General features: G+C 32.3%; 2 protein-coding genes across 4 annotated transcripts; both read right to left on the reverse strand.

Moving 5' to 3' along the window:
• Nucleotides 1-803: 803 nt before the first annotated feature.
• Nucleotides 804-3,946, reverse strand: LOC145092114 (ABC transporter F family member 4-like). Its single transcript, XM_079030013.1, has 3 exons — nt 3,586-3,946; nt 1,165-3,367; nt 804-1,074 (listed from the first exon to the last, which is right to left on the reverse strand). The coding sequence occupies exon 2, from the start codon at nt 3,342-3,344 to the stop codon at nt 1,173-1,175; it is 2,172 nt and encodes a 723-aa protein (XP_078886139.1). The 5' UTR covers nt 3,345-3,367; nt 3,586-3,946; the 3' UTR covers nt 804-1,074; nt 1,165-1,172.
• Nucleotides 3,947-8,299: 4,353 nt separating this feature from the next.
• LOC145092115 (uncharacterized) lies at nt 8,300-11,753 on the reverse strand. 3 transcript variants are annotated; one of them, XM_079030016.1, is made up of 13 exons: nt 11,475-11,753; nt 10,985-11,190; nt 10,822-10,902; nt 10,646-10,728; nt 10,455-10,570; nt 10,258-10,368; nt 10,039-10,124; nt 9,799-9,958; nt 9,655-9,732; nt 9,501-9,551; nt 8,832-8,969; nt 8,583-8,658; nt 8,300-8,474 (listed from the first exon to the last, which is right to left on the reverse strand). In XM_079030016.1, the coding sequence occupies exons 2-13, from the start codon at nt 11,149-11,151 to the stop codon at nt 8,443-8,445; spliced, it is 1,179 nt and encodes a 392-aa protein (XP_078886142.1). In that variant the 5' UTR covers nt 11,152-11,190; nt 11,475-11,753; the 3' UTR covers nt 8,300-8,442. The 3 variants fall into 3 exon arrangements, with proteins under 3 accessions (XP_078886142.1, XP_078886143.1, XP_078886141.1); XM_079030017.1 differs by having other exon boundaries at nt 8,300-8,471; nt 11,542-11,752; XM_079030015.1 differs by having other exon boundaries at nt 11,542-11,752.
• Nucleotides 11,754-12,379: the final 626 nt, after the last annotated feature.

The following is a 12,379-nucleotide window of genomic DNA, read 5'->3' on the forward strand; positions in this document are numbered from 1 at the left end:
AAAGAAAAAACAATTTAAGGTTTCGTAGAGATGTTTGAAGTTTGAAGAAAAAATGGTAAAACCTCTTGTAAAAAAAAGTTTACAGGTAGCTTACCTTTACCATTAGGTAAGAAGAAAGCAGAAACTTGGTTACTATTTAGTGACATTAGAATATAGACCAAAAGTTTACCTTATCCACCAAGCCTGAAACTTTCTTATTGGATCTTAAACGCAACCGTTTGTTTTTTGTAAAGTTGAAAACAAAATCATCTACTTCATAAACAAGACAGAAACCAGAAAAGTTAATATTGTTAGATGAATGATTTTTCAAATACTTTTTAGTATCATATATATACATAAAACGCTTGCTAAAAAGAAAATATGAAAACACTACCTACCTTGATAAGCAATCATATAAAGTCAAACATCTGTGCATCATAGGTGTTGAGAAAACTCTGGTCGCCTAGAAAAACAACAAGAATACATATCATTAGAGAAAAGGGAAAGGGAAAGGTAACTTATGTATGATAATCTTCTATAAATAGATAAAAGGAATAACATAGCTCCAGTCTAAGAACACTTTGCTCACCATGTCTTTAAAAAGCTCTTCTCATGGTTCCACTACCATAACACCAAGGTTTAAGTAGGCACAAATTTTCCTCATTTGAATAAATCATCCATGTTTTTACCCACAATTGAACAACACTCAATAAACAAAATACATATTCCTCGTCAAAGGTGTCAATTTAATATCTAACAAACATCCTCAAACAAGAAATCACACAATCATAAAACCCAAAAGATTGGTATTTACTCGAAAGTCATTTTGCATAATCCAATGTTGACATTGCATGCTAAAAGTATTATAAATGCCTTAAAAAGGAATTAACATTGTGGGCATGTTGACCTTATTAAGCTATAAAGCATACACAAAAGCACAATAGAACAAATGTAATCATGTCCTACGTGTTCAACACAAGCAACACTTAGGTATCAGTATCATATAAAAACATTTCGCAAATACTTAAAAAAAAGTTTCAAAAAAATGCATATTTAATAGAGGCCTCAAAATCTCCATATGGAAGTGCAAATTCCCTGCAGATGAACATCAAAAACCATCAGAGACTCAAGTAAAAGCAATTACAATGATTAAAACATAAGGTAGAAAGAAGATTAGATACATACCACATCAATCATTCGTCAACCTCAGCTCTAATCTCCTTCTGAAGCTCCTCTTTATACTCCTCAAAACTCCCCTCAAACTTGTCCACAACCCCATTATCCACAACCCAAATCTCACTCTTCTCTTCATCATCACAAACCCTAGAAATCAACCTCGAGTCATGACTCACAAGAACAACCCCACCACTAAACTCATCAAGCGCATCCGCAAGTGCATCAATACTCTGCATATCCAAATGATTTGTAGGCTCATCAAGCAACAAAATATGCGGTTTTGACATTGAAATCGATGTAAAAACAACACGCGCTTTTTGTCCCCCTGACAATTTAGCAATTGGAGTCAAATGATTATGACTTGGCAACCCAAATTTACCAAGTTTAGCACGAACTGCTTCTTGCTTGCTAAACCCCTCTTGTTCTGGATGTAACCGAAGTAGATATTGAACCGGGGTTTCACCCATGGTCAACAAGTCAACAAAATGTTGCGAGTATCTCCCGATTCTTAGCTTCTGACTTCTCCTCACTTCACCTTCAGTCGGATTCAAATCACCTGCGAGTAAGTTTAGTAAAGTTGACTTTCCAGCACCATTGGGCCCCACGATCGCGACACGTGTCCCCATATCAATCCCAACATCCACATCAGATAATCGAAAATCATCTCTTTCCGGATAACTAAAACTAACATCAATTAGTTGTAACAATGGTGGAGTTAACTCGGTGGGTTCAGGAAAATGAAACTCGACTGTGTAATCTCTCCATTTTTGTGGGGCTTCTGGGATCTCTTCATCTTCATCCACTTTCCCTTTTGATTTCTTTTTCGCTTCTTTTACTGCAAATTTCGCCTTCTCTTTGACTTTCTCTTGTTGCTTTTGGTTCCCGGCTCTTTTAGCAGCTTTGACTTGTTTGTCATAAGTTTCAAATTTTTTATTCATTTCTTTGCGACGTTGTTCATACCCACTTTCAAAATCATCAAAGTTTCCACGATACATGTGGAGTTTTAAGTCATGGAGATGGATTATTTCATTACAGACAGTGTTTAAGAAGTCTCTATCGTGTGAAACAACAACTAAAGTTTTCTTCCATCTGCATAAGTATTCTTCCAGCCAAAGAACAGCTCTCAGGTCAAGATGATTTGTGGGTTCATCTAGTAGTAACAAAGTAGGTTGAACAAAAAGAGCACGAGCCAATGAGATTCGCATACGCCACCCACCACTGAAAGATCTTGTGGCACGAATTTGCATAGCTTTTGTGAACCCTAATCCAGCAAGAATCTTGGAAGCTTGTGCTTCAGCAGCATCTGAACCCATTATCTGTAACTTTTCGTATAATTCAGCAAGTTTTTCTCCCGCGTCATCATCGACTTCATTTCCATTTTCGCCCTCGGGTGATTCCAACAATGTATCGACTTCTTGTCTTAGCTTAACAAGCTCCTCATTTGCTGCAACTACAGCTTGAAGGGCAGTTTTGTCATCACCGACTATTTCTTGTTCGACTAAAAGAACATCTATGTTCTTGGGAACAGGAATCTTTCTCCAAGCTAGAAGCTTTAAGAGGGTTGACTTTCCCTTTCCGTTGGGTCCAACTAACCCGTATCTCTTTCCATGAGAGATTTTCACAGATGCATTTTTCATCAACTCTTTCCCTCGTGCAGAAACTGAGAAATTATCCACTGTTATGTCTTTTACATTTGCATCTGCATCATCTTGACCATCAAGAACTGAAGCCCTACTACCTATCACCACTGTGAATGCATCATGGTCATCTTTTAAAGCTTCTTGTTTGGCTTGTTCAATTACTTGGGCATGAATCATATCCTTCTTTTCTCGTTTCTTTAAATCTTTCTCGGTTATTGATACTTCAAGATTCCTGTCATTAGCCCTTTCTTTCCTGCTGGGCTTTTTGGGTCCTCCTTTTTGAACTTCTTCTCCAGATTCATACTCTGCATCATCATCTTCTTCATCATCTGAAGGAGGTAGATCAATGTCTGCATAGGACTGTAATTTTGGAGGTGCTTTGGTTTTAGGATTACGGGTGGTAGAGCTTGAGGAGGTTACTTTCTTTGCTTTATCAGGTTTCTGGTCCATGCTGGCAAGCATGGCTGACACTGATAGCTTCTCTTTCTTTCCTTCTTTGGTGCTTTGCTTACCCTTCTCTCCACCCTCATCGGTTTTTTTCTTTCCCATTGGATTAATAAACTTTCACGAATCTGTATGCAAGGTGGAAAAACTCAAATTAGAACAACCTCGAGACTACTAACTCATTTCTAATTTCTTATTCGATTCAATAACAAGCCGCCAAAAATCAGATACGGCCAAACAAAATTTTCATATACTCAAGTATAAATTCTGAAGCAGGCAAATTTTCATATGATTCTGAAGTGGACACTATTTCAAAAATTCTGAAGAAGAATCAGTTACAACTAACCTAAAAAAAACTGAGGGAACGGAATCAGTGGAGGGATGGATGCGTTGATTCGGGGACTGGAAAGCTGGAGGCGTCGAATCAGTGGATGGCTGATTGTCGGACGGTCGGAGAAAGAGGCGTCGAATCAGTGGAGGGCTGGAGGCGTCGTTGCGTCGTGCCGTCGGACCGTCGGATAGATATGGCGAGATGTATGATTGCCGGCTGAGTAAACAAGAGAAATGGAAGTATGGAATGGAACCCTAAGTGTCTAGACAAGAATTTAGATACGGCAAGAAGATCGGAAACCCTAACCAGAGAGGGGAAAGAGGGTATCCATTCCTTAATAAATACGCAAACTACACCTCGGATGTTAAATTGATATTTTTTTTTAACTCGCTTCAATTTGTAGTTCACATAATTTCTAAGTAAGAATATCTCAGAGGTCGGTTTATACCATAAAAAAAATATTATGACGTTTATTTTCTTACAGACTATTTTTTATTTATTTTTCTTTATGTATGATAATAGACGATTACATCGACCGTAATCGCAAAAAAATATATATCAGAATAAGTTTTTTAAACAAAAGAAAAGGATTTTTTTTATCTTTTTTGCCAAGTATTTCTAAATACAAATCTTTCTAAATACAAATCTTTTTTATTCTCTTACATATAAGAAACCCATTTATTGTTTTTAAGCGAGCACAAATTACCAATATTTGATTTTATAATCAGAATCGTCTCGGAACCGTCAGTTATGTAACCGGAACCGGAACCGGAACCGTTCTTGTTCCTAAAAGCAGAAACCACCAAGGATCGGTTTCGGATTTGGTTTCTATTTTTTACGAACCGTTATTTGGAACTGGTTTCAAAATATTAAAATTTAAAAATACTGAATACTTAAACGAACTGATCGTAACAACGTTGATAACTAATACATTTGTTGAGACTATCTAAGAGGATCTTAAAGGTAAAATGTTAATAAGTCATATTTGTAACTTTTTTTCAAAACTAATTGTATTATGTGAATGTGAACGCGAACACATAACCATAAAACAATTTGAACATACATCATGATAATATCCTTTGAAAATATCTAATGTTAAATAATACTAACGAAATGTTGATGGTAAAGTACATGAACTTTTGTTTATGACTTATATTTAGCAATTTGGATTATCATTTAAAACAATTATTTTTTGTCGTTTGTAACTTGTATCGTAATGAATTAGTTATATTATTTACTTTTTGTTTCAATGGCTAAAATTATTTTGTATAAACGAAATTAAAAAAAATGACGTAATTGGGTTACCTGGTCCTGGAACAGAAAGCGCCAGTTTCGGAACTGGTTCCAAAAATTTAAGAACTGCCTAGACCAGCTCCAATTCCGATTCTAACTTCACAAGAACCGCAGATTCCGGTTCCGTCTTCAGTTCCAACGAAATGAGGCGAGTACCCGCCTATACTCATCCTAAATTTATACTATCACTTAAACCGATGGGTATATGGTTTAAACGTTGTGTAAGAGGTTGAATTGGCCTCCTTCCACACCGTTGAGCTGCTTGGAACATACCCCCATCTACGTTGTGTGGCAAGATATGGAGTACTTGACACAAAGCAATGCAATTCCATTGATTCAAACGACCGTTCAACGATCAATTATTCAATATATATATATATATATATATATATATATATATATATATATATATATATATATATATATATATATATATATATATATACCACATAATTTTTTTACACACCACTACCATTTTACAATCTTTTTATATAAATTTTCAACATATTTTTATTATGGATCTGTTTGACTTGTCATCCGGTTATGATGATATATTCATCACCATGATGGACGAGTATTATACTAATGAACTACAAGAAGAAAATGAAGTCATGCATTATACAAACAAGAAGTGTGATGTTAAACAGAAATCGTACGGAAGCACGCGAATGCCTATCCAACAATCCTATCCATAACAATAATAAAGAAAATAACATAACAAAATAATATACGTGGAAAACTCCAAAACCAGAGAAAACCACAGACTTCTATAAAGACGGTTCACTATATGATAAATTGCACAAGCTTTTATAAAGACAATTCACTATATGATAAATTGTTATAATCACATAGAGTAATATCTCAAGCTCTCATAAATTACATGCACACCTTCCAAAATGTTAACTAACACTTTCAACAATCTAAAACAAGAAAAAAAAAAATAGAAAGAACTAAAACTTTAAATGTATCGGGTTGGGATGCTTTGAAACCAAGGTTTTATTCTCTTTTTATAAAGTTGGAGACATACATACTTCCATCCTTATACCAATGTGGGATGAGAAAACTTATACCTTCATTTTATTTACTTTTTTTCCTAGTTTATTTAGCTCTTTTCATCTCATTTTAGCTAGTCTTCATGTGGATTTTACTTTTTTTGTTATTTGTTCATCTTTATCGGGTACTTTCTAGTCTTTTGAGCTTATTTGCAGGATTTATCAAAGACTATTCAACACAAAAGATGGAGGGAATACGGGACCTTTGGATGCTTATGGTGTACTTGTGGGCTTGAAGTGGTGCAATTGGGCTTATTGTCAGATTTGGACGTTCTTTATATGCACACTCTCGGTTTAACATATACTACGACTTTTATTTAGATTGCTAAGGCTAAAAAGTATTTCGTCGAAAATTCACTTTTTATGATATGCGGAACCGTGTCGGTTTTGTCGCAAAACTTCAACGGGTCATAACTTCTTCATTATAAGTCAGATTTCAACGTTCTTTATATGTATATAATCCTTGTGACATATATTATACTTTGGTAAAGATTATGTATGCTAAATAATCTTCTACCAAAAAGTCATTTTTAATGCTTATTATCTCCAAATGACCAGTCCGAATTTGCGAGCGTTACATCAAGGAACAATGGATCATCTTGAAAGAGTTTAGAAGGCATATTTGGGCTGTCAAGAACCTTGCAATTAGCTTGGATCAAGATTTGAAGCATTGGAGAAAGAGACACATTTAAAGATGGACTAAATTGGCCCATTCAACACTTACACGCGTTCCACGTTTACTCTCAACCATCCGCGTGGGTAGTGTGCTTTTTGGGGCATCTTTTTCATCTGGGTTTGAAACCCATTGACTGAACTTTTGAAGAGGAAATGAGGAAGCACTCTTGCAAGAACACATATTTTTTGCTCTCTAGAAGATTTGAAGATTTGTGGTCTTTTCCATCTTTCATCTTGAACAATATTTGGTAGTTCTAGACTATCTTGTTTTTCCTTAATCTTAGCCATGCTAGGCTAGATTTATCATTGGTTGACTTGGATGTACTTGCTTTAATGATTTGGTTATTTTGAATAACTCAATGAACTCGTGTTGAATATCTATGATTATATTATTTATGAAAACTTCCTTCATATTTATATATCTTTAGTCATGAATATTGATATGTAAATGTTATTTTTGTAATTATTGGCTAAGTAATGAGTCTTCAATTTAACAAGCAACATTTAGTTTAAATGTTTGTTTTCATTTCATTTAGAATAAGAAAATATTTTCTCCATAGTAGTAATGAAAGCAACAGATTACTCTTTGGATTTGGTAACTCTTAAAACCTAATGCAATATGATTTTCACAAAATTAAATGCTTTTATTAGTGTTGTGACTTTGATTTAGGAAATGTGTTATGAGTTTCTCTAGTCATTTTAATACAAAAGAAGAGTTAAGGCAAGTTATGCTTATAAATTGTTATAGCCAAGTTAGATTTTGAACACAAATATTGCACCTTGGTATTCTCATGATTATTTAACCAAATGTTCAAGTAATGAAAGTTCAAAGCCAACAATCATTTTCTTATTGATTTTACATCAAACTTTGCTTTTGTTGTATTGTGTTTTTAAATCTTAGTGTAATTCTAGTTTTCTTTTAAACATCTCAAAAGATCAAAATCCCCAAATTTTATTGTATTCTAGTTTTACAAGTGTTTGTACAACAATATTATCAGAGTTAACCAATCTCATTACATTAATCCATTTACAACTATACAATATTTTAGTGTGTAATATTAAGAGTATTTATTTTGTTGACCTCGACAACCACCAAAAACACTGTTCATTCACTAGGCAAAACTCAATGTGTGATGTTGTCGGTGAAACTATATGTACTTCAAAGAAGAAAGAGAATGTTATAGAAATTTAAAAGGATCTTATATACTGAGATTAGTTTGACAATGTTTTGAGTAAAGAATTGAATTGATTCGTAGGGATTTTTTGCATAATCTATTAGTTTGATGATCTAAAATGTAATTGTCATATCCAATCTTTTTATATTAATAAAATAGTTCTTTTGTCCATATGACATCTTATTAAGCCTCCTAATTAATGTCATGTCTCTTGTCAACCTATTGATTATTTATTTCAAATTTCAAATTTTAGAATTTTCACTCTAATTATATTAAATTAATAATATTACAATAAAAAAATAAAATTAATACAAGTTATAAGGTGCTATAATTTCACATACGTATTTATTTGAATCAACGATTATAATTTTATATAACTAAAAAAATCTCTTAATTAATAATTTATTTAAAATAATTGATTAATAATTCCGAGTTTTTATTATAAAAGTTTAATTAATTTCGTAACCGTGGTTCCCACGGTTATAAACTAGTAATATATAATTAAATGAAAAATTATGGTATACAAACAAATACTTTAAAAAATATAATATTTGAATTAATTAAATAAATTAACTAAGACATTCAATAACAATGATGATAAAAAAAATACATTTATATCAACAGTAAAATAGAAGACTCCATACATTCATAAAAGGAGTGTCTTTCACATTCTAACATCAATCTTGAAAACACCCTTGTTCCTCCCCTGCTGCACAAAGGTAGTACGCTATTAAGAATTAATTTCCCCGAAATTAAAAAATAAGAGAAAAAAAAAAAGTTCGGTTTCATAAATTTTTTTTTCATGATAACAAGGAACCTTTAATATCACGATGCTTGTTTCGTATTTGAGTCCTTGCCTTGACAAAAATTGAGTTATGCGACTTGTGAATTCGCTGGTGAAATGTATACAAAATGTTAGCACAACCATTCAAGTGATGAGATATATATATATATATATATATATATATATATATATATATATATATATATATATATATATATATATATATATATATATATATATATATATATAATAAGAATAAACTGATAACAAAGAAAAATGGACCTGAAAGCTGTCTTCACTTCTTACATGGGGAACAAAAAGATTAACAGAAACCTCATCACGTTCAGCAACATATAAATTTCTGCCTAATTGTTTTTTCTCTGGTTTGAACTTGAACACATCATGTAGAAGTTCATTTTCCTATTTTGCAAATTAAAAAAATATATATATTTTAATAAATAAGATAGAAATGATTAATAAAGAGAAATCTCTAGGAAAGTCCTTATATTTTGACCTCACAATCGATTTAATATATATATATATATATATATTATCAAGTCCCAAAAAAATTGGCAATTGTTTGCATTTTGATTATTTTACTCGGTAAACCGGGTACCAACAGAATATAAGGATTTTTTCACAGTGACAGAAAAATAATTAATGTGTATATATATATATATATATATATATATATATATATATATATATATATATATATATATATATATAATCCTTATATTTTGATCATATCTGCGAAAAAGTCTCTTTATATTCGGTTGGTGGCTGGTTTACCGAGTAAAAGGATCAAAATGCCAACAATTGCCTTTTTTGGGACTTATAGAATAAAAAAAATATAAGGACTAATATCGATTATGAGGCCAAAATATAAGGATTTTTCTAGAAATTTCCCATTAATAAAGTATAAAGCAAAAAGGGTAAAGAAAATTCCACCCTCATGTGTACAATGAAACCAGAACCAAGCAACCGCTTCACAAAATTAAGCTGCATAAGATGATAAGATACAAAAGGGAAAAAAATTATACACTGAAGAAAATAGGAAAAAAAAAACATTTTTAGGAATATTATTTAGCTAAAACAAATATACCTGGATTTGATGAGGTAACGTGTTGACTTTTAATCTTTGTTTACCAATCTTTACAGAAATTTCCGGGATATGACCATCCTATCATTTATTAAAAAACAGATCATATTATAATTATAGAGTAACTTAAAAAGATGGAAACTTTACCTCCACAATTTTCTCAACATTTATCTCCTCCATTGCTGACGTGTCACCTTCAAACTTCTCAAGGCACCCTTGTTCAAATATTAGGGCTAATGCTTGCGTAGCTCCTTTGACAGTGGATTCATTGTCTGATTCTAGTAACTTCTTGAAGAAAGGAATCGCCCTATATACAAAACACTTTCTTAATACTAATACTGATATTGATCTGATAAAAAAATATATATATATTATTGAATTAATTACCCTCGCCAATGTTTATAACTGAGAGTCCAACTATCCATGCTACTAAGAAGGAGGGACCAACACAAAATTGCTTCACTTTGAGCTTCCTGTTTCCAACTCCAAATTTTACAATTATCCAATTTCCAAACAATGAAAGAAAGATATGACTTGTAATGAACATTTTGCCTAAGTTTCCATTAAGAGTATACAAGATCTAGTAATTTTTTATCATGAAAAAACCTTGAAATCTGGTCTTGAATGCATGAAATCCCAAATACTTTGCATAGATCTTTCTGTCTCCTCCAATTCATTTCCCCCAACAAATGTGATAATAGCCAAACTATCCAATATCTACCACAAAGTCTTGAATTAGTAACAATAAGTAAAATAGTAAATCAAAGGATTTGAAATAAATAATAAGAATACAAGGGGCATACTAGTTTTAACTTCTGTGGTTGAGATTCGGTGTTAAGAGCTTCTGAAAGAACTGGGGCTGCTTCTTTATATAGTTCACGACTCTTTTCTCCACATCCAATGGTGATAGCTAGTAATCCTGATGGTTTAAAAATATTCCAAAGTGGATAAAGGAAAATAAAAAAAAATATTTCAGTCATATAGATCAAATTACCTAGAACCTCAAGAGCCAAACAACTCTCTTTAATCGAATCCCTTTTGAAAGATTTCAAGCATTGGTAAAGTAATTCAGTGAAGCTGCAAAAACAGAAGAAACTTTTGTCTCAATTTCCTTTTAAACTAACTACAAATTATTATATAGCTTTATATATAGATAGAAGAAGTACCAACTTTTTTTCAGAAAATTGGTATTGATAGCCAAGGCTATAACTCAGGATTATTGAAGAAAGTGCAGCCTCCCTTACAGACCCCCTAAACAGTCAGATAAGTCATCAGCAATTAAGTTCATAGAACATAAACTTTTTACACTCTAATAGTTATCTTAAAAAGTAACCTTTTCTCATATAACTGTTCTAAGAAGTGGTTCAAACGCTTTGACCCTAGTTGAGCACTTGCAGTTGTGCATTCGTTGATATCTCTGTCACTGTCAAAATCTGTAGCAAAATTTCCACCTTTTCGAATCTCTGTATCTTGATAGGAATTCTGTCTTCTTCTTCCCATCTTGAATTAGAGAATTAAGCTTCGCACAACTCTCAAATCCTGTACACCATTAAAGATATGCATATGTTAACACTAGTAAGTTGTTTTAATACAGAACTTGATATTAGTTTGGTAATGTGGCAATACGTTACAACACAAAAACTAACAGAAATTGTTCTGATTACGAAGTGAAGCCCCATATATATGTATAACGAAGTCTAACTTCCAAAACATTTGCAAATCAAGAGATACTGCTACAATTACGAATACCCTAATTGAGTTGCAGCCGTAAGAGGAGAAATCTAAGATATTAACTATGAGATATTGATAAGAACGAGTTTAACCTGTTGGAAATCGACCCAATTAGGAACAATAACGATAAAAGAATGGGTGATCTTTCAATCGATGTACCTTTGAAATCAAATGCAACGGCAGCCGAGATATGGGTCTGAATTTGAGGGTTATGTTCATTATTAATTTATTATAGCAAAGATTTTTCACGAATAAGGCAATTAAAATTTTAAAATCCCTTCCGGATTCGATTTCTCAAAACAATCCGAGAGATAGGTTTAAGTTTGAGAAAGATTTTCACTTGGATTATGACCCCCAATAACATGGTAACAACTTTAGGGGTGTTTGGGAGAAAAATAACCTGCATTTTCACAAGGACTCTGCGGGTTGGGCCACTTCATTTCCCTGCAAAATGGTTGGGGTCTGCTATGTGATGGGCCGTGATCTAAGTAATTAACCCACCAAAAGAACTACTATTTATTTCTAAAATTCTTTCCAAAAAAATTCCCAAAATTTTTGTGTATTATTTAGATTTAAGATTTTCACAATAAAAACAAAAACAGTATATTTTATAGAATTTTCGCCTGTTTTTTTAGTAGGAACCCAAGATTTTTGCATGAACTCCTCCCAAAATATCATATTTCATTAGGAGTTCTTGCAAAATTGTTTATTTTCATAGGTTTTCGTCATACAACGTATGGTCTATGGATATAAAATCAATATGTTTTAAATATAAACTTTGAATCCATATCGATGTTATATAAATCTAAGTATTTGATCATATCTTGAAAGAATTATGTTTGAAGTTTTCTAAAAAGATAAAGTGAAAATATGAAATTTAGGTTTATTATATAGGGAAAAACTATTGGACCAATATTTTCGCAGGGGTCCCTAAGAAAATACAACAAAACGAGTCATTCTGTGATTTTTTTTTTGTCTAATTTCTAAAACAAGATTA

Source organism: Lactuca serriola, chromosome 3, assembly GCF_051521515.1.
Source record: "Lactuca serriola cultivar US96UC23 chromosome 3, Lser_US96UC23_V15, whole genome shotgun sequence".
Lineage (NCBI taxonomy): Eukaryota > Viridiplantae > Streptophyta > Magnoliopsida > Asterales > Asteraceae > Lactuca > Lactuca serriola.